Source organism: Bradysia coprophila, unplaced genomic scaffold, assembly GCF_014529535.1.
Source record: "Bradysia coprophila strain Holo2 unplaced genomic scaffold, BU_Bcop_v1 contig_732, whole genome shotgun sequence".
In the NCBI taxonomy this organism is placed as follows: domain Eukaryota; kingdom Metazoa; phylum Arthropoda; class Insecta; order Diptera; family Sciaridae; genus Bradysia; species Bradysia coprophila.
This window is the reverse complement of record NW_023503972.1, coordinates 1343680-1366751: the sequence shown is the minus strand read 5'-3', so window position 1 is coordinate 1366751 and position 23072 is coordinate 1343680. Positions and strand designations below refer to the sequence as shown.

General features: G+C 35.2%; 2 protein-coding genes across 2 annotated transcripts in view; one reads left to right on the top strand and one right to left on the bottom strand.

Moving 5' to 3' along the window:
• Nucleotides 1–8191: 8191 nt before the first annotated feature.
• LOC119084099 (trimethyllysine dioxygenase, mitochondrial-like) lies at nt 8192–13424 on the bottom strand. The gene is made up of 5 exons (XM_037193950.1): nt 13065–13424; nt 9680–9886; nt 9234–9617; nt 8745–9006; nt 8192–8680 (listed from the first exon to the last, which is right to left on the bottom strand). The coding sequence occupies exons 1-5, from the start codon at nt 13258–13260 to the stop codon at nt 8410–8412; spliced, it is 1320 nt and encodes a 439-aa protein (XP_037049845.1). The 5' UTR covers nt 13261–13424; the 3' UTR covers nt 8192–8409.
• A 3823-nt stretch (nt 13425–17247) lies between these two features.
• LOC119084094 (dynein heavy chain 5, axonemal) overlaps nt 17248–23072 on the top strand; it is a 73687-nt gene continuing 67862 nt past the window's right edge. The window contains exons 1-3 of the mRNA XM_037193933.1: nt 17248–17584; nt 18451–18607; nt 18707–18848. Of these exons, the coding sequence (XP_037049828.1) occupies nt 17417–17584; nt 18451–18607; nt 18707–18848 (467 nt within the window). The 5' untranslated portion in view covers nt 17248–17416. The remainder of the gene's footprint in view (nt 17585–18450; nt 18608–18706; nt 18849–23072) is intronic.

Genomic DNA, 23072 nt, shown 5'->3' with positions numbered 1-23072 from the left:
TAATAATGAATTGAAGGGGAAATTATTCAAAAGAAAATTAGGGACAATTTAATACAATGATGATGGGCTGTTTGAGGTTGCTGGTTGATTCTGAAAATATCAACTCAAAATTTAGTTGATGCCACTTGATGTTCCGTGAATTAAATTGAATTTCACATAATCACTAGATTAACAAAAATTAAACACAATTTAAGTCATGCAGCATGGTGGTATTAACTGTTGCTACACATAGCGATACAAAGGAGACCTAATTCAAATTTTTCCTTTGTTATCCAGTCTAGTTTGACAGTATAACAATTGAAAATTTTGAATTAGGGCTGCTTCGCGTCGAAATGAGTCGCTAGGGTAAGTGTACGTTTGCACTAGGCATACATTATGGACTACGAGGTTAGTCACAACCATTTCACTTAAACTTTTTAAATCGCATTTTCAGTGTCACATTTGCACGCTATCGACTGAACGGCACCCTGTCGAACCCGCTTTCATATAAAAAGCAACAAATAGTTGAAAACATATGAAGCGTAAAAATACAAATGAATTAATCCAACATTTTAACACTTCCCACATAATAGTAAAATTTACGTTCATGTTCGATTTCAATCAACATTTGATGGAAAACTGTTGCCGGATTATAGAAAAAAAGTTATTTAACGACCAAGTGTCGTACCATACATATGTATTCAAAATAATGAACATTCTTAACTTAAAAAATAGTTCTTGAAATCGGTTCAGCATTGAAACTGATCGTAAAACGTAATCTACTAACCATTTTTTGTGTGTTGTGACTTAAAACTCGACGCCCCCCGTAAATATGAGCCTGTCTATAGAGTGGTTCAAGGAGATCGCAGACCAGTTCGTTTGAACTACTGATCTAGGGATCAGTTGTCAAACGTTCATGAATGCAAATCAGAGTAGGTTCAATTCAAAGTGTGCAATTATTTTGATTTTGACGTATGAACTCGAGACAGGTTGTATTCAACTGACCATAAAGTTCTAAACTTTATTTTAAAACTCCATTGGATATTATAGGGGTAAACCAAATGGTTCGCAGAGTTCGTAAGTATGGCGATTTCGTGAAATTTTGACATTTTTCCCATATATTTTATGTCAAAAGTTAACTAAATCGTCATACTAACTAATTTTACGAGCCGTAATGGTTTACCCCTAATGTCTTCGTAGTCGAACGAATAGAGTAAGAGGGATTCTTTGACACACAGTACATGGGAAGGCGTTTTATTTGTGTCGAAATAACGTTTTAGAAGAGCTACAACACTCTCCAAAGTTCACCCATTTTAGTCTGAAATTGTCATTTTTCAAAGTGATGTTGCTCACTGTAGATGACATCGACAACCCATGAAACCCATGTTGGCACGTAACTAGATGAGCTCAGCTATCCAATGATACCATGGTCGACCATCTCCCTCGTCATCTTCTAGGCATATAAAAATGATTTCCTAAAAAATAGGCCCGATTTCAGTGGGCTGTTTTTCAAGAGAATCTGTAATTGCTTCACGTTAAATTTTTTTTTTTTTTAATTTTTAGTATCGGAGGAATAAATTCTGGCTGATTGAAGCTTTTTATTTAAGTCTGATTTATACGAGCGAAAATATTGACAGAAAATGCCAATTTCTGTAAAATTTATATTTTTGCTCGATGTATAAACCGGGCGAGTCAGAAATTTTTCATAAGCTAGTTCAACAAACAAACAATCAAAAAAGCATTCAGCAATGTCAATATTACGTCCCGGAGTGGCAATAAAAACATTTTTCCGATTTATTATTTATAACATTGTAACATGCAACCTGTTGATCATGTGGAACTGAAACAGGATAACGAAAATATATACTAGACAGACCTATAATGGTTATGCGATACAACAATAAAAATAGGTAATTAGTTTATTGGTTGGCAAAACAAATGAAAAAAAAAAGAAACTTAATTTAAATATACGAAATAAAACGAAATAAAAAAATGTTTGATCGATACTGTTTCAGAGGGCATCGGGAAAAAAAAATATTAAAAAAGAAAAATAGTTAATCTGGACTGGATTGTTTAAATGAAAAGTTCTGTTTAAAAAATCACTAAAAAAACCGTGTAAATTCCTTTTGTTCACAAAATGGATAAATCTGTGTCCGAAGTTACGGAACCGGAAGAAGAAATTCTGTCCGAGAAAGATTTGGCCCAGGTAAACGACAAAACTTCAAAATCAAGTAATTTAGAGAAAAAGATGTAACTATCAATTTCGAATCTTAGGGATAGTTCGTAAAAAGAGAAAGTTGAATGTGTGGTAGACAGAGATGTAACATTTGCATAATGCGAGTTCAAAAAAGTGACAAAAAATGATACAATGCAGTTTGCCATTTGGTCCGCTCATACAAAATCACTGGTTATACGTCTTAAAACCACACCACATTTGATAACAACCCGGTGAATTTTAGAAAATCAAAATTAGGCTTTCGTTGCCCCTGATGTCGTGGTGAATTTTTTGTAATGTCAAATCACATATGAGCAAGCATACGTATGTGATTGTATGAATGGACCAGCTGGTAAAGCAGCTGAAGCATACTCAGACACGTTGTTTCACGTTGTCCAATTTATTTAAATATTTTCTTAAAATTGCCAGGAGGCAATTCAAATTCGAACCTTTTTCTGTGTATGAAAGGGGACCAGGACAAGTGTTCAGCCGAGCTCACTTAACAAATTTAACCGGCGAATTTAATTTATTAAATTTAACCGGAGATATATCGCTCGATGTACCTTTAAAAATTATTGAAAGTGTTGTGTTTTAAAAAAGCCCCAAAAGTTCGGCGTGAGTAAAATCTCAGAGGAAAATCAACCGTTTTGCGTAATTTTTTTGTCGGGTGAAGAGTAGATGGTAGTATAAGATGGAGTACAAAGAGGTTCTATATCTATCACGTCACGGCACTGGCCCAATGTAAAAAAAATATTTCGAAAATACAAAACTTTTCCACATTTATTAGACCGTCCATGAATTTTATCGTATGAATTTTAACATCAATCGAAAGGTGATATTAGTAGCTTTCAAACGTGCCCCATCTTGTTGTGCTTCGACTTCCCTGTGGACGTTTATGGTCCTTTATAAAATTCTGCTTTAAGTTCAATTGCAGTAACAAATTTCGTTGAATTTGAATTTCATTCGAAAGCTACTAAAAATGTCTTTTAATGTCGAAAGATTGATCTGTTGGAACTATGAATCATTCAGTGCTCAAATCGTAAGCCTTTATAAGACATCCCCACTGTCCTGAGTAAGATTTCCATAAAAGAATAAGACTGAATCCACACAATCTAGGAAAAATACTCAATCGATACATTCAATTGAAAGTGAGAGAAAAGAAATATCTTGGTAATTTTATTAATTCAAAAGTCGCTGTCAAGAGGGAAATGATTGGCTTTATTTTGCCTATACTTGTGCACCAGATGTATACATCTATATATATATCTAAATATATATATATATTGTGCCAACTGCACCTAATTTTGAATTCAAATGGTTTTATGTATAAACTTTAACTTCCGACGGTGCTTTCAACACTGCTCTCAAGCAATTTTAATGGGAAATCGTATAAAGGGAAATTTAAGAGAGATTCGAAAATACAGAGGACTTTGTTGGACAATTAAATAGTTGAGTTCTGCTATTTATAATCACAAGACACACTAATTTCACATTCACTGGCTTTTCGTAAGAGACAATTTCATGAGTTTGTTGCACTTTTTCAAGTAGCTCTGACTTAAACTTCAGAGAGGTGTAAATGGGCACCATAAACATATGCGACATTTACGCAATATTACGCTACGCATTCTCTCTCTTAATTATAACGATTTTTATTTAAAAACATTCAAAATATAAGTAACCTCCACATAGTATTAATGTCTGCTGTTTGAACTGTATCTCGTATCAGTCAGCAGACAAAAATGTTTATGAAGTGTAAGGTCAGAACGTTCTTAAACTTGAAAGAGTTTAATCGAAATAAATGTTCTTAGAGCTAATTTAATGTTTTTCCTGGATGTCTATGTATTTGAATCGGAGGTGAATATACGCTTATCGATAGTTTCTGTGTAGAGCAAAAACGTTTTTTGTTAGCATCACAGCCACACATGAATATGTCTTTTATTAAGACGTTTGCGCAGCTCGCGCTGTGCAGAAAAAATGCTCACGCTGCGCTGGAAAAGTAGTGATTAGTAATGACTAGTAGAAAGAGTGTGAAATGTATCCTTTCACCGCTTAATGTTCAAATGTAAACATATGCCTAAGTCTAGGCTCTATTATGACTAAATCTAATCTAATGTCTTAAGTCATAGCACAGCTACTAGCATGAATACTGAGTTGACATGTGTCAAACTTGAAGGCTTTAGTGATAAGAGCTACCGTATAGGATTGTTGTTTTGTGCGTTTTGACTCATACAACGAAAACAATTCAACTACTTTACTACAAGAAACGTAGTGCACACTGTGCAGCAGTGCAGTGCTTAAGTCGAAGAGGTTCAAAACTTTCGAATCGAAAGTTCCTATTTTATCTTGTTGGTGTAGCAAAATCTCTTTCGGTAAAATTCGTCTTCTAAAAAATTTTCGAGTCAAATTTTTGCTGTTGAAATTTCTACGTAACAGGTCGATAATGCGTCTAAAACGATATCCAGTTGTTTTGAAAGTATACACAAGGACTTAAGGCCCGTCATTGGGAAATGATAGGACAGTTTCCCGAAAATGTATGTAAAATTTTGTCACAAAAATTCACCGAAAAAATTCAAAGAAACTCACCTCTTATGCTTTCCATTGTATTCGGGCATAGTGAATGAAAATATTTTACCGCCGAAGTGAACACAGCAAACATTCATTCTAGTCCTTATAATAGCGGAGTGTCACAGTTGTGTCGAAATATTTTCTGTGTTTTTGTCGCGACAAAACAAAAACCAAAATTTTGTTTTTGCATCGAGTAAAAAGTGTTTTAGTGTTTAAATATGCCTTGGGGACCTAAAGAGACGGTGCACGAATACAATGGAAAGCATCATGGGTGAGTTTCTTTGAATCTTTTCGGTGAATTTTTGTGATAAAATTTTCCATACATTTTCGGGAAACTGTCCTGTCATTTCCCAATGACGGGCCTTCACATTAAAAATAATTGCGGCTTGTCAACTTTCGGCACCCTGGACTTTATTTAAATAGTCGTGGAATGCCTCCAAATAAATTTCTAAAAATCTAGAATTCAGTTTAGGATTTTAAGAAATTTATTTGGAGGCATTCCCCGACTATTTAAGTAAAGTTTAGGGTGCCGAAAGTTGGCAATCCGCAATTAATTTCAATGTGTTTAGTCACTTTTTACTTTTTTAATTGTTTAATTATTTGATTCTTCAAATATTTAATAGATCCTCAAAAGTAAGTGATCGCCTCGGAGTTGGCTCACATTTTTCTATCACATTTTAAAGTCCTACATTTAAAGAAAAATGATGTAAGTTATATGTCCGCCTATTTCTCTCATGTAATAGATCAGTGTAAAATAACGATTTCTTCTCTCAAAATAGTGTCAAATGAGTTGTCAACTTTCACAAAGCTAACCTCAAACAATGACAGGTCCATATAAATTTTTGTAACATTGTGGTTAGCTTTGTGAAAATGACAGCTCATTTGACATGTCAAACGACATTGACAATGATCTATTATAACCTACACACGAGTAGAAGTATTAATTGAGTCAACTACTGAGTAGGAACCATTTTACTACTTAGGATCGTTGATAAGAGTATCTACTGACGAATCGCGTTCCACGGAATACTTGTTACAGAAAATCTCAATTCATTCTTGGGCTGATAGGAAAAATAAAGTTTGTAGACTCAATAAAGTAGACCAGTTATTCCCTTGATTGAAAAAAAAACTGTCACTTCAATAATGCGCAAGGTTCAGAAAGGACCGAAAGAAACAGTCGGAAGTCTTCTTAGAATAAAACCCTAACAATTTATGTCACTTCCAATCCTATTTCCAGATGTACGTCATCAGAATGAAGACCCAGAAAACCATTCTCCTTGGCAAGTTTGGTCTCCTAATTAAACTCTTTTACTGCTCTTGCCCGACTGTATTAATTATCGAGTTGGGAAGAGCTTAGAAATTCATTCCCTGATATTTCGGAGTTTTTAAAGAAAAATAAGAAAAGTGATTTCTTCACGTTTCAGAAGGTCCTCTATCCAAATCTGCAATAAACATTTTTGAATGCCTCCCACGCCTCAAACACATAGTCATTGGGAAAATATTACTTTAATATTATTAACACCTACATTGCCAATGCTAACAAATGAAATGACCTATATTGCTTAATGTGGGTGGTGGAACACCAAAATGCACATACACACAGTGTATGTCATACATATTTGATATGCCCGACCCATTAAAAGAATAGGCTCTCAGATTTATGACTTACCTGATTATAATCAGATTTACTTCACATTCATGGTGTTGTTTTCCTTCTTAATTCTGCAGTTTGCAGCTCAAGCTAATACCCCACTATTACACAATACAATTAAAAAATTCTTGAACATATTCCTATTCAAATACCACGTTTCAATGACATGCCGTCTATGCAATATTGTTTGAAAAAGATGGCAGTTTCCATTAACTGTCGGCATATCAACCATATAAGAAACGATATGTTTAATCAATAGTCACCGCACATATTATCGAGAGTAAAGGATTGAAAAGTTACAAATTATTCTAAAACAATTTCCAATCAAAAATTTCAATTTCTGTGAATTCATAAAATTTTTTAAGATGTTTGTGCAAGCTGCTGTTCGTCGGACCGATTCAAGATCGGAAGAATCGGAAGAAGAATTGTCCGAGGGTGATCTTATGCAGGTAGTTTGAATTGAATGCGGTGGCATTACAATTATATTACGTAATGTGAGGGGCGAACGATGAAAAGCAAATAAAAATTTTCAAAGTGCAATTAGGTGACTAATCGTCAAGACCGGTTATAATTTAATCCTTAATATAAATTGGCATTCACCTATTGAATGAACTCGAATGAACTATTATCGACTTGTTTATCCAACAAAGTACAATACTGTCTTGCTGAAACATTTTTTGTTAAGGAATGTGGGGAGGTTGTATCTCGACAGTAAAGACGCATGTTCTGGCCGCAAGACAACAAAATAAACTGTCGTTTTTTAAGCGTTTTTCTTACTAAAAGATGGTGCTGATGTTTCATGAATTTTAGTGACGTTTTTTTTACAATTTCTGACGCAAATACCCTAACGTCCGCAGCATTTTGTGCCAGAATGAAGAAATAAATAATCTCGTCTCAACTACAAAGGCGAGAGTCGTTCATAGATTTACTACGTAACAAAACAACGCAGAAGTCGCAATTTTTCTGACCTTTCCGGTCATTGATTCTTTGAGATTTAAAAGTAAAGAGAGTCACGCGCACATAAAATTTGTCCTCTCAAATTACGGTACGGCCAGTATAAATTCCATCTTTTCTTCAGACAGATGCTAATAATGACGACTCGACGGATAGAAAGAATAGGTTTGTTCCAAGGTCATTTCGAAATGTCAAATTTCACCCACAGAAGCCAACTTAACCAATGAAAGTGTAAAGCAGGTATGGTCTATTGTCCTCCCGGAGGATTTTCGTACTTAAACGCACTCATTTTCATATTATTTTGACATAAAATGTGAGTGCGTTTAAGACGAATTCGCCGATCGACCATACCTGTTCTAGACTTTCATTGAACTTAACCTCGACTTTCAGGTTGACGGAAATTTTAACGAAAAATTTACAAAGAAATTTGTTGACGTTTACGTTATATGTTCATCTCTGTGGATGAAATCGTCGTCGTTCGTTCGTGTTGTCAAAGTTCGGGCTTACAGTTATTTGGAACAATGATTTTACATCATTAAATTTTAAATTTTTTTGTCGAATAATTTTGAATTTGGTTGAGAAAATGTATTGAATTCTCTCTCAAAAAACCAGCTGTCATTCGACATATTCCCTCTATCCGTCGAAACGACGTGCCAGTCTTTCTTGTACGATTTGCCTAGTTTTCTGTGCGCAAACTTATTAACCTAAATAGACTTGACTTCTTTTTCTATATTTTCTCCACACGTCTTTGCGTACGTAATGGGGTGTTGAGAGTTCCGAAATCCGCAATTTTTTGCGTGAGTAACATTATAATTTGAGTTTAAACATTTTTATTGCGTCGCCGCATGTAATTAGCATTATTTTAATGATAACTGTTTTTTGGTGAACGGTGGTGTGACACACCATTACCGCCACAATGCTCTCTCTCTCCTGCTATCCTTCTCTCTCTCTCTCTCTCTCTATCTTACGTATTTTATTGCTTACATATTTTTCAAGTAACACATTACAGATTAAGTGCTCTTCGCTTACCTACTTATACATTTAGCTAAACCATAACATTGTGATTACGAGCCACATTCAAATACTCGGACCGATCAATGAAACAACCCGTCATTTCGCGATCACCAGTAAAACTGGTTCGACCGTGGAACATACGCCAATTATCGAAAATGAACAATTCGCCAGGTTTCATCTTGAACCACCATTCGTTCTTCGGTGATTTTATTTCCGCAATGAGGATCTCCATGTCCTTGTAGTATTGGCCCATTTCGGATTGTGGTAGGGCAGCCATGGCCGAACGGTCGTACAGATTGAATCTACTCAAGTAAATCGGAAAATTAGATTCGAAAATCTTTGAATCGATTCGAGGGAAAGGCAAACCTTATAATTTCCGGTAGGCCGGAGATGGGATCCAATCCGATAATTGGTGCAGTGTGAAAATGCATTTGACCATCCTTTACGTATTGTTGCTTCATGTTCACGGATGACAGTCGTGCCAGTGTGTCTGGATGATTTTTTCTCAAATTTTCGACTATATTGAAACCATCCATTAATAAGCTTTCGCCACCTGTGCCGGTGTGGATGGTATTATGGAAGCAAATCAAGCCAGACGGCTCACTTTGACTGGAATTATCAGTGTGCGCTGTAAGAAAAAGCAGTGAGATGTAGGACACGTATAGATGGGCTGCGGTGTCTCTGCCGTTTTTATCCAAAACAAAGTGTAGCATCGTTTGTTTGCTTTGCAGAGCTTGCGAAAGCTTTGAGCTTATTTTGTCTTCCATTGGAAAAGTGTAACATAAAAGAAGCTTAAAGCTATCTAAAGCTCGTACTAAGAAATGTCTCGACTCAAAAATCTAATGACTTTCTCACCTGCAATATGCAAGTTGCCATACGCAATATCCGATGAAACTCCTTTCTCGAAGTTATTTAAGCTCCACATTCCGTCACCATAAAAGGTTTTCTGCAACCAAAACAGGCGCTTCACACCCGTTTCCGTGGCACTCATTGAAACCGGCACGTCTTTAATCACGCCAAAGCCGAATTTCGTAATACTTTCAATCATTTGGTGCTTCACCTTATCATCATTCAGATAATCCAAATATGGAACACGAGCGTACGGCATTGTGTCTACATCCTCTCTGCTCCACAGAAATCTACTAGCTTTCTGAGCTCTGACGTAATTTTCAACATAAAATTTCTGTTGATTAGCTTCAAGGCTCAGAATGTTGTAATCGGAACGATGATCGTCGTTCCCTGTAAATTAGAGTACAGTTTAGCACATTCCGTTCGAGAAGACAGATCATCAATTGGCTTACATATTATGCTCAATTCGGATCCATTGGCTGCAACGTTTTTCGGCTTAATTTCCGACATATTTGAATCGAACACATTGTACATTCGTTGATTGGCAACTTTGTTGTGACATTGAGGACAAGGACAATGGTCACGTAGCCAAATATGATTTATCAGTAATGGCTCGTATAGATCCGAGCTGACAATCTTTATAAACTCTCCGGTAATACCTAAAAAAATAGTTTTTGCAAATTAACAGTTGACAAACTGCTGTGATCTTGAGATATAATATGCAGGATTATCACAAAATTTCTATAAAGTCTATAAAAATGTGTCGAAAATTCTTGATCTTACTTAACAATCAATTGAACATCATTCATTTCAGCAACTATTTTAAGTAAAACATTTTCCAGGATTTTTCAACATTTTACTTTTGCGCAAAATTATTTTTGGTGTTAAATTATGGAATGTGTGGTAAAATCTAGGAAAATCCACGAAAAATATCCGTAAATCTCGGAAATTCAAGAAATTGGCAAAAATATCCCAGAAATATTTCAAGGAAAACATTTTCCAATATTTTCCTAAAGTTTTCCACATTTACTCAATATTTTCCTACATTTTCCCTAACTTTTTTTATGTAAAATCAAAGAAAATGTGGAAAAATGTTTTCCAAAAAAAAAAAAAAAAAACAGGATCCTCGGATCAAAGATATAGTTAAGTTATGTCAATGTCAAAGCAGGCCAGTGTCACATAACAATACGTAAAAGTTGAAAATTAGATTTAAAAAAAAAATTAGTAAAATACTAGATCCACTTCGCACTTCAATCGGATTTTTGATGGCTGCTAGGAATTTCGCGCCAAGTTATTCACAATAATTGACAAAATGACACATTTTGTATAAGGAAAATGTCAATTTGGGGGTTATTGTGAATGACGCGGCGTGAAATTCCTCAACACCATTTTTGATACCAAGCTGCCTGATTTGTTTAAAATTTCACCTCTTGAGATGAAAAGTTCGAACAATTCACCTAGTGAGATGAGAAGCATGTACTTGGCTGTGTTAAAAAAATATACAAACGAACAAAGTAGTAGTAGTAGTAGTTTTATTGTCATTTTATATGAGTAAGGTACTTTATCTTCCATGTGTGACTATTTCATACATTACTCGTTTCTGTATATAAACTCTAAGACATACGTTAATTCTGGGTTTCTAGGGATATAATTCTATTATTACTCTTCTAGGGTAAATTTTATTTCCGTTTTTTTTATTTTGAAGAAAAAAACCAGTGACCCGACGGAGATTCGAACACGGAACCTCCGACTTATGAACAAACTACGCTAACCATTTGACCACAGAGTCTTCGGGTATATCAGATATACATACCCTCATGATTGTCTTATGCCGCATTGTACGACTCAATTTATAAAGTATATAAGCAACATGTACTGCAAAATGTGTCGCGTGTATGTGTGAATGCCATGTTGGAATTCGTTTAGAGCGAAAAATAATCAAATTTTGATGAAACGGATACTCTTCATTCAAAAATTTCTTCTTTTTTTGTTTTATCTCAAGATTTCTGTAAATTATTTAGTGTTCCGATTGAACTTATCTGCCGAGAATGCCATCGCAAATGTGGTGTAAAAATGTGTAAAAAAGCGTAGGGTCTCAGTGCTCAGCAGAAATTCGTACGAATGAAAATCAACTTACGATAAAGAGATGAGCATAGTTTATTTGCAATTTATTTTAATAAAATGAATAAAAAAAAAAAAAATATTTGGTGCGGGAAGAGAACTCACGACCTCAGGCATAAAAAGTTCACGCTCTAGCCAATTCGGCCACTGAGATTGATGATTCCACTTAGTTTTGTTGTCATGAAACCCCACATGTATGTAGAACATAAAAGCAATGAACATAGATGCTCGCATAGATGTGTTAGTAAGTCTGTCGCAGGTAGTCCGATCAATTTAAAAAGTGCACGACAAAATGTCGCGTGTGTATGTTTAGAACGAAAAATAATCAAATTTTGACTAAACGGATTCTCGTTATTCAAAATTACGTTGTTTAGTGTTTTATATCAGGATTTCTGTAACGTTATTAGTTTTTCAATTGTACAAATATCTGCCGAGAAATGTGTCATTGCAAATCAATATGACAAAAAGGCTAAGGTCTCGGTTTACAGCAGATATTCATTCGATTGAAAATCTACCTACGATAGAAGATTGAAAAAAAAAAACAAACAAAAATGTTCGTTGTGAGAATAGAACTCACGATCATGTGCATAAAATTGACGCGCTCTAGCCGATTCGGCCACCGAGACTTACGATTACGTCTCGATGTTGCCATGATTTTGCTTGATTGTCACACATGATGCTTGTGTACTAGATACACCAAATATTTCAGTAGTGTTTGTGTTTGTATGGCTTCGAGTTTATATACAGAAACGCTGAATGTATGAAATAGTCACACATGGAAGATAAAGCATTGTATTGGTAGGCGAGAAAAATTCTCGAATCACTTCTTATGTACATATTGTATACACACGCGTTCGCTACGCTCACTTGTTATATACAATATGTACATACGAAGTAATTCTCGAATTTGTCTCGCCTACCAATAAAGTACTATAACCTTTTAAGTTACATATAGTCGCGAGCAAACAAACGCGTTTACAACATAACTACTATGATTGCCAGATGTACAAGAAAATCGACTCAACCTCGGTTTAAGGGGCATCGATGCTTTGCTGAAAATCATACATTTAGGCGTTTTTTAAATACTGGATTTTAGTTTACTTTTAATGATATCTTTCCACCAGAATCCTTTTCAAAAATAATGACGCAATAATGACGAAGAATGTGTTAGCTTTGAACAGAAAATAGATTTGGTTGCAGCACTAGCAGTTTGACTGAAAACTGAGTATTTTATGAAAATTTCGTTAAACTGCTGACTTTTCTCAGAGCTGGTCAAGCGAATACAACCAAAACTAATTTTTATTTAAAGCTAACACATTCGTAATCGTTATTACGGGCGTTCATTTTTCAAAAAGGACTCTGATGAAAAGACATAATCGAAAATGAAATATGAGACACACAAATGTAGTCTACAACTTGAGATAAGCATCGATGACTCTTAAACTCGGAAAACCATTCACTTTTCAATAAATATTACTAACACTAAATTATGTATATTTACAATATCCTACAAAAGATGGCGCGATATCATTCAGCGTTAGCTATAAGCAGAATATTCCTTTTTTTTAACAAAAAATTATTTATATTTTGAAGTTTTTAACGACCAGTCGTCACTATTAAAATGTTTATGTAGAATTACGTTGAGTCGGACTTGCATTGAGTCAACATTTCCATTTTTTGTCTGAGTCAATTAAGAAAAAAAAAATGAACACTTACTGGCATCACTATTACTAGTTTTCTGAGCGGCTACCGCCAAACTATAACCTCTTGTTATTGCCTGTTGGCCACCGTGCAAATATCTTTTTTTATTTTGTAACACTGCCACCGATATATTCCGTTTGTCATTATACAAAAGTTCTAAAAGTGCACTCCTTCCAGATCTGGCTAAACTTCTTAACAATTGCTTTTGCATTTTGTATGGATTTTTTGTTTGTTTAATTCAACTGGATGTTGACGGATAATTTGTGAGAAACTGAATGATGATTTTTGACCAAGATCCCTGTATAAATACAGTCTTGATTTGCGTTTTGTTTACTTGTGCTGATATTTTATTTACTATCAGCGCGTAAAGTGCAAAAAATACAGTGTAAAAATAAATGGAATACAAAAAAAATGAAAAAGAAAGAAGATTACGATTTGAGGAGTGTTCTGACCGTCATATGACATTTTGTTTATGTAAACAATTAACATTTAGTAGTATTAATGTTAATTAAATTCAAGACGATTATTTTTTTGCTAATTTATTGTATAACGTAATACTTCAAATCGGATTGCAATGGAAAACGCACCATTATTGTCGATCTCAGCAATGCGAAATTGCTCGTGTGTTTATGGTCTAAGTTTGACGTCGTTGTTTTCAAATATGAATTGTTATGTCTATCGATGAAGTATTAACAAAGTTTTCATTCATTCAATCATTTAAAGCAATTAAAAAATATAACCAAAGAGAGAAGGTATAATGCAAACCGTTATCGGATGACAAAAATTATGGCACTAACTTTGAGGTGAATTAAGGTATATTATGTTATTATGTTACATCTATCAAGTTTGTAAACTTTATGGGCGGGTCACGTAGATTATGTTATGTGAGTGATTCACCACTCTCCATATCAAAGTCGTCCGTTTTCCAGCCATTTACTTGACATTTGGAATTAAAACAATTAAAATGTCAACACAACAATAGAAACGTCACGTTAACGGAGAGCCACCTTAAAGATTTACGTAAATTACATATTACATTGCGTAGAACTACAGCTTGACACTATAGTCCTTTCTAGATTAACAACTGTTTTCAGTAACTGGTAGGAAAGTTAAGTAAGGTCAAAAACACACAAAACATTTTTTGTTGATCGGATCGACAATTATGGCAATTATGCTGCATTGTCCATTGTAATCAGTTATTCAGATGAGAAGCAACACGTTGTCGATCCTGCTCAAAAATTGTTCTTGTATTTTCGGGTTTATAGTAAGTATTTTCTCACTCCCAACCATCCTCAATGGAATGATACCGTATTGAAGGAACAAGTTTTTTTTTCGAATAATAGCATAACACTGCTCCTAGCACGAACACTCATTTTTTCAACGTCAAATTTGTGTGCGATTTATGTGTTGTGTGTTTTTATTCGCCACACCAAGAAGTCATGACTCATATCTCTACGAGAAAATGCAAGGCCTGTTTTGATTGCATAAGCCTCCAAATTTTTTTTGTCCAGACTTTTGTGATGTATATAACACGCTGTGAGCTTCGAAACCAATTCTCTTGTTCTCCCTAGTGATGTAATTAGCCACTATCGACTCTAGGAAACTACATGTAAAATACTACTATGTCTTATCTTCAAAAACAAAACAACAACAAAAATTAGACAACACAACTTTGTCATTAGGTCTGTCTCAGATTTTAGTCAAACAAATGGAAATACAATACTCTCATACATGCTCGGTTATGTTTGGCGACATATTATGTCGACGGCAAAAAATCCCACTTTTTATAGTCAAGGCTCATAATTGATAAGAGAAAATTAAAATTTAATTCGGTTCGTGCTTTATGAGTCGCGTATTTGATAACGGAAGTGTTTAAATTAATAGATTTTTTTGTTAATTAAACGCAGTCCTATTTTAAGAAATTTAATCTCTGTCAGTAAACAGTTACTCTCAAATTTTTTTCACATTGCATTTAAGACTTCAAGAAATGTCAATGGATTGTAGTAAGCCCCTTGGTTCAATCTGTTGGTTATCAAGAACTTCTTTGACGAAATGTTGGCAAACCAATTTTCCACCTCAGATCTGCCAAATATAAAAATCTAGGAATCAGAAGTCCTGAGGACTAGCTACACATAGCGACGCGACGAAGACCTAATTCAAGTTTTTTTTTTGTTCTTCCGTCAAGTTTTATAGTAAATAACAGATAAAAATTAAAATTAAATATGGGTATCCTTCGCGTGCCTGTGTGTAGCTACAATCATCATTCTTTAATGTGCTATTGGTCTTTGTTTTTTAATTTATTTTTCTGTGATTAACGTCAATGAATCGGAACGAATTAAATGGAAATTAATAATAGGCTACCCTGGTTATTTATAAGTGTGTCCTTTCAACAAGTAGTGTAGAGTAGTCTAGTCGAAAAACAGTTGCACAAAAACACACGAGGAGTTGGCAAGTATTGCAAAGTTGTCCGCCGAAGTAATGAAGTAGGTAGCAGTATCCAACGTATTCTGGTTGACTACCTACCCCATTCGAAAGTTGAATTCCACGTAGGAAAAAAAATAACCGGAAATAGTCCGCATGTAATGGATCATTTTCGCACAGGGTAAATTGCTATATAATGGGCAACTTTCACATGGGACATATAGTAATAGTACATTACGTTCTTGTTTGAAGATTGTTATATTGCCGAGAGGAAGCTTTGTAGCCCGAGCCGAAGGGAAGGACATAATGTATTTTCCTGCGAAGCCATGCGAACATGAAAATTATCGCAGGTGTCAACAGTGCGAAAATTACATTGTGTCTAAGTAATATTCGATAAGCAAGCTATGTCATAGAATTATACTCGCCATCGTTCGAGTGTAACTCTAACAACGATGTAAACATAACATTCGACCGTCCAACGTATAAAAAACTCAGAGAGGCGATTTCGTGAGAGAGTTCCATGTATTTTCTCTTACAAATTCGCCTCTTCAAGGTTTTTATGCGTTGTACACGGTAGATTACACTCTCAACATTTTGAACGAAAAACTAAAAACTTACCGCAACTGTGACGTGAATGGGTCCGCAGCACATGTAATAATAGTAAATTATGTACTTGCTAGCCTTCGACTCGGGCCTACATACTTTCACTATTATACTCTTCGTTATTCAGAAAATTAACGTAAACAACTACTTCTAAGGAGGGCAGTTATGACGCTTACATGTCTAAAGCACATAATATCCTTTCTTGATAATTCATAATCTACGTAACCTAGTATCAGGCGTTCGGGGTCATCAGATGTTCCGATGTTGCATAGCTAAAGTTCGTCATATCATATAACTTACATGGAAGGAGGATACCAATTTCGAAAATTAAGGGTACGCTGGTTTTGAATGAACTCTAATAGACGTTCAGCTCGGACAAAGAAAATTCGAAAATTCATTTTTTTTACCAATAGTTCCACAAAGTCGTAAATTTCATTAAACAATAAAATATTATTCAGTCTCGCTATTCCGATAACACAATTAGCTGCCTTCCATCTAATTTGATAAAGAAATTTCAATTCAAATTTTAATCGAATATTAAATGAAATAAATATTTATTGGTGACCAATCAAGCGGAAATTATGAATGTTGTTGTCGTGAGCCATCGATTTGTTTGTTGTTTTTACTTGAACGCTGCTACGTTCATAGGACGTAATAAAAATCTGAATTAATTGATTTGACATTAATGGGAAATCTATATATGCTTCCCACCATACGATCAACCATTTATTATTGAGAATAAACAGCATGTTGTCATTGTTTTCGTCACGTACCGATAAGACTCATTTTGCGATTGTAGAAAATATGTTTTCATTTTGAATTTCCATTTTTTTTTTCTAAACCGAGTGCAAAGCCTCAGACGTCAACCGATGTAAGACATCAAGTCAAGGGAAATTGACAATAGGGGTGACCCTATACAAGAAAGGATAAACACTTAAGAAGTAAAGTTTTCGTGTTAATTCGGCTAGTCCGAGTCGAAGTCGAGGTCGATAAACACAGAATGTGACTCTTCAAAATATTTTGTGAAAATTTGTAAAATTTAAGAAAATGTTTTCCCAAAAGTTGAGGATCCCTTGAGTTTTCGATGTTATAATAATGTAAAATGAATAGAAAACAACTTACGCTTAACGGAGAATCAAAAACCAAAAAAAAAAAATTGATAATTTCCAGGAATAAAAGCATCATCAAGAAAATTGTCCACTTTTAGTACAATCCAATTTTTGAATGTACTAAAACCCACTGCTAAAGTCGACATTTTTGTAGTTTTTTTGATCGAGCTACTTTTGCTAAACAAAATTTTTTTCGTTTTGATTTTTTAATAAAAATTTGTTTTTTGCCAAATCATGGAAAATAATGATGATGTGGACGCACAGAGGCGACGTGAAGAATGTGAGCGCAAAGCCAGAAGGGGTGAAATGGACCCCAGGCTAGAGTTCGCTTTTCAAATGTTAATCGATGGTACTGGACTGCCTAGGCATCAGATAATGGATCACATATTTGAGGGAGATATGGTAAGTTTTATCACACTAATATGGGATACTTGTGTGTATAGCGAAATTAGCAAATAAATGCAAGATCAGTTATTGAACATTAGGATCGATGAATTGTAAATAAGTAGTTGTGACGATTAGCAAAACTGTTTTTTTTTAAATAAGCTTACTAACATGTTAAGTATAGACAGAGGCAATTGAATTTCACATGAATTTGATTCAGCTGTTTTTCAGCCGATCCACACAAACAATCAAAACTGTTTATACGTCTTTATACGGTTTCTATTAGCACGCGCGTGCATGTAGCAGCTTCAGCCGAATAAACCGTTTTGATTGTGTGTGTGGATCAGGTGAGAAACAGCTGAAGCAAATTTATGCTAAAATTTCACTGCCTCCGACTGTAATTCTTTTTTTTTTTTTTTGAAAAACGGCCTGTCTAAGCAGAATGAATTTTCTTTCCGAGCTTTCTGTATATCTCTACACAGTCTTAAAAGCCCAAAAAAGATTAAAATGATTATAATGACGTCATGACGTACACATTCGTAAGCAATCTTAGTTGTCCAAGGACATCCCAATGGACATCCCATTCAAAGGTAGTGACAAGTGTCTGAAATGGTGAAACGTTTCAGGCGAATATCTGTCACAAATCGTCTTTACTCTAACAATATCTGAATTTTGAACAAAAGTGTACCAAACTCATTTTGCTCCAAAACTAATTGATCTCACCCATCCAAAAAGCCTTTAATAACACATGTCGCTTGACTGCTGTGGAAACATTTTACTGAAAACTGCTCGATGTTGACAGGCTGTGTTTCAAAAAATAAAATAAAATGGACGCCTAAAACTAAGCCAAAGACTAATTTCGAAAATATCACAACGATTTCAAGTTGGATGAGATAAATCTTCTATTCCAACCGAATATGAGAAGTAAACTGTTATGGTTCTATCAAGAAGTTGATGAACCTGAAGCCGTTCCCGTACCAGAAGTACCAAAACCCGGTCCATCACGCGCAGCTGCATCAAACACGTCAAAGACACCTCAAGGTAATGCGTAAAATAAAAAAAACTTTTATAGAGTGCCTGCCACTCGTAAATTGATTCAATTAACTGATAAAATATTTGGAAATTGCGAATATGCCATAGGTGTATCACCAACGGGTCCAGTGCTGAAGCATAAGCTATTCCTAACGGATGGATGGACGTGTGAGTTTAAGGGAATCTGCATTTACATGTTTCGCATTAATACAACTAAACAATTGCCAGAAGAGGGATTTCAAAAGGATTTGTAAGTTAAAATTTCGAACAATGGGATTTGAGTCAATCCATTACAGAATTTAAATCTCTTTAGACAATAAAAATGGAAAAGTTTTTTTTGTTGTGTTGTGTTCATTGGAAAATTTGACGAAGAATAGAATATTCTCGTCTGCATAAATGAATGATGGGTATGTTTAGAGATGATTTGAAAAAAAATAAAAAAACGAAACGATGATTTTTGTCTGTTATAAATAAACATAAAATTCATCACAAGAGGGTGGATGGGAATTAATGGAAATTATTCAAATGTTTATAAATGAACGCATTACGATGTACGTATAAGGTATACACTGTTCATCAACATATATAGATCCACCCAATGTACGTAACGTATGTACAGTGTTACAGTTGAATGAGAATCGAGGTTGAAATCATTTTCAAAATAAATTGAAAATAATAAATCGCGTAAAAGCAAAGTTTAATTATAAAAATTGTAATTTTTCGATCGAGGTATATGGAAATTAATGATGAATTTCAATGAATAAATTAACGGTTGACTTCTCTATCGAACAATATATATCGAATCACATTCACACGCCTAGCTTAATTAATAAAAGGAGGAGTTGATTTTTATCAGAACGTCTGTCCATATTGCATGTCACGCAAAATTAAACGCCTTGAACTATTCAGTCACCACTGTCCCCTTTTCCTCACGGCCTATTAAGTAACGAAACGATTACATGAGATCGTACTCTATACTGTAGTTAACCTAAATCGACGAAAAATTCTGACAGGTTTCATGGCATTGACTTCAGTTTTCCTTTCACGGTGCGGTTGGATGAATTTTATTTGAGCATTTCGATGCACTTTTGAAATTTTTGCTCGGTGCCCTGAAGTTCAAGACCTGAACAAGGTTCCATCCAAGGAAATAGACAACACGCTTTAGAAAAAAAAATCCCGTTTTCCAGCTTTCTCCTGTAAAGTTTTAAAAATAAAAATACCCGTGTTTCGTATTTTGGCGAAAAAATGCGTTTAACGCGCAACATATCAATGTAAAGTTTCCATACAAAAGCAAATTACAACAATAAAATACATGGAAATTGTGATTTCCACATTAAATTTTGGTTTACTTAAATGCTCATAACTTCCACATTTTAAACTTTTTTTGAAAACGGTAAAAGACGGGTATTTTATTTTTTTGAAATCTTTAAGAAAATTTAGCGGCCTTAGTCCAAGGGCCCAAATTTGAAACATTTTTTGCCATCATTCTATTCGGCATTCAATTATCTCTCAAATGAAACAAAATCTAGCAAAATCGGATGAGATTTACTCGATTTATGTGCAAAAAAACACTTAGGGCCGAGTAGCGGCCTTAGTCCAAGAGCCCAAATTTGAAACTTTTTTCGACATGTTCTCTTCGGTATTCAATTACCTTCCATAAAAAACTAAATCTGGCAAAATCGGATGAGATTTACTCGATTTATGTGGAAAAAACACTTAGGGCCGAGTAACGACCTTTGAGCCCTCCCAACAAGCTGCGTTGCATCCTACACAAAAACAATGTTCAGCAACTTTGTTCTACTCGTCAATACCTTTCATTTGATATATCACAAGCAACCATTGCGTGCGTATTTCGGTAGATATCGTCGAAAGACTGAAAAACACCTATAGGGCCCTAGCTCTGGAAGGGCCGACCATACCATGCCCATTTTCGAACTTGACCTTACTTTTGTCGATACCAATCGGGGAAAAAAAGAATTTTGAAAAAAAGGTTGTGATTTGCTCAAGCTAGAGGGGTCACGGACGGACGGACGGACATTTTTTTTTTATTGCGGATTCGTCATCTATGAACATAACCAAATGCTTTGCCCTAAGGACTTGCGTCACCTTTACCTTTTAAGGGCTTTTTGCTGATTTACTGATTTGTTTTCAACATGAATCAACGAGTCTCATGGACGGCAACAATCGCTGTCAATAAATGATTTGAGGGTCAAAAAACCAAATTATACAATATCGGAAGCGATTAACCAAATAAAATAATTATTTCGTCACCGAAACCACCATAAACAGACCTTCGATGGTATGTACGTATGTACAGTACCCCATTTAGAATTCGGTCATTTATTACCAGGATAAGTGATAAAAAGACTGCTGACAATGGCGCAGCCAGTAAATAATCGATCTTTTCAACAACAAAGTTTACAATAAATAAAAGTCATCTACTCTAACTCGTTCTTCTGTTCTGTTCTCAGAACAGATGCCGCATTTCCTCTTTAAATTGAAGTTGACATCTTCTGTAATAAATAGTCTGTAGAACGCGATTCCCCTGTAGTTAAATATCCCAATTTTTCAATAAATTTCTTCGTTCCTTGGCCCATGCAACTAGAGATTCATATGCAATAGGTGTGAATGATTAATTTTGTTTTAGACTTACATAATGGTTATGTTTCAATCTCTCTGCTTTTTCTGCGATTGATCGAAACTTCTTAGAAATTTCATTTATGTACGAAGGGGCCAGCGTATCACAAATAGTCAAATCCCATAAAAGAGACTTTCTATGACTTCACGGCATGACTCGTCCACTCTTTTTCGATAATTTCTTAAAATACCTGTCGGTTGCAATATATTTGGAGCTCCTGCAGAAGAAAAGCGCATGAGAAAACACTTTATCGTCGTCATGATGACTAGGTATTATCGCTCCATTCTACTTACATGAAAATCCAGATCGCAAAGCTGGACCAGGAAATCAACGCAGTGATGCTAGCTACCGATGGTATTGAAGGGACAGCATTATAAGAAGAATACGAAACCCGTTTCAACTACGAATCGAAGGCGAACGTTGACGATATTTTGACTGTTTGAAAAAATCCACAACGATAAAAAAATTGGCAGACGAGGACGAATTTCACTATTTGCATCAATCGACAAAGGCCTAAGGCGCGTGAAGGCTGGAAAATTTCCACATGGCTGGTGCAAATTACCTCAAAGTGAACGAGCGTCTAACAGATCGATTCGGAAACAAAGACACTTTGGTCCAAGTCTACGTCCGCGAACAACTGAAACTGGCCAATGCCCTCAATCATTCGAAAAACGCATTGCCACCGTCGCGAAAAGTGTTTTTCAGAAGTTTTCTTTTTTAGTATGAAAGCCTCATGTCAATAGATTATTTTGAGCCATAGAGGACGCTCTGAGAAGAATGCTCTGGCAAAAGAAGGACAAATAGTGCCTTCGGCTCGGACAGCACACGGTTGGATTTTTTTCTTTTCGTCCCTTGTGATCCAGGATCCACACAACTTTTCATCACGACAACTACGAAAATCGTAATTTTCCACAATTTTGTTACAAAACAAAAACGTTCATTCGTTTCTCTTTGGGAAGCGAAAATACTTTCGCCCCTCTCTCCGTACTGCGGTCTGCATTTTTTTAATTTTCGGTTGGGAACTAAAAATTACGATTTTCGTAGTTGGAGTGATGAAAAGAAAGTTTACCAACGGAGCCGAAGCCGATGAATTCTGCTTTGATCACGAATATTGAGACGAAACATCAAAGCAGTAAGAGAACTGTCTGCAGCCGGAAAAAGTATATCTGCCTCTTGTGATGCAATTTTTTTTTTTCTTGTTAAATATTTAATGTTGACAATCATTATGCATCACCTAAAACGATATCAATTTTGGAAGTGAAGACGCAAGGACTTGCGTCACATTTACCTTTTAAGTGCTTTTTTATTGATTTTTATTTAACATGAACCAACGAGTGTGATAGCAATAATCGGTGTCATTAAATAATTTGAAGGTCAGAAAAAGCAAATTATCCAAAATCGGAAGCGATTAACCAAATAAAACTATTATTTCGTAACCGAAACCACCACAGAGTTCAAGTACTTTATTAGTTCCGCCCGTTGGCAGCTTATAGTATGAAGCACGTTATATTTTCGACACTCTTGAGGCTACTATTGACAACCGTTAGGAGTCAGCCTAGCCACGAAATGAATCTCATCGATCAGCTCAATGAATTATTTGGCTTCAATATCAACATCTTTCTACTGGATGACTCTGTACAAGATCACAACCGACACATTCCGACCAACGCCAACATGGATGGCCACATCACACCTCAAGCGGTTTATACTTTTGGTGACAAAAACGAACCGAACGTAATGACCGATTTCCAATGGAAACAGCTGAAAACATTAATGAGAGACACCCGCGAAAATATATTTTTAATTTTCGTCGCTGCTGAGTCTACCTTCAAGTCT

Excerpts from the sequence above, each read along its gene's own strand:
- LOC119084099 (XM_037193950.1), bottom strand. The coding sequence starts at position 13,260 with ATGCAAAAGCAATTGTTAAGAAGTTTAGCCAGATCTGGAAGGAGTGCA. Across the intron at positions 9,887-13,064 it reads AACTAGTAATAGTGATGCCA|GTATTACCGGAGAGTTTATA; the intron begins GTAAGTGTTCAT and ends CTATTTTTTTAG. Across the intron at positions 9,618-9,679 it reads ATCCGAATTGAGCATAATAT|GGAACGACGATCATCGTTCC; the intron begins GTAAGCCAATTG and ends TCTAATTTACAG.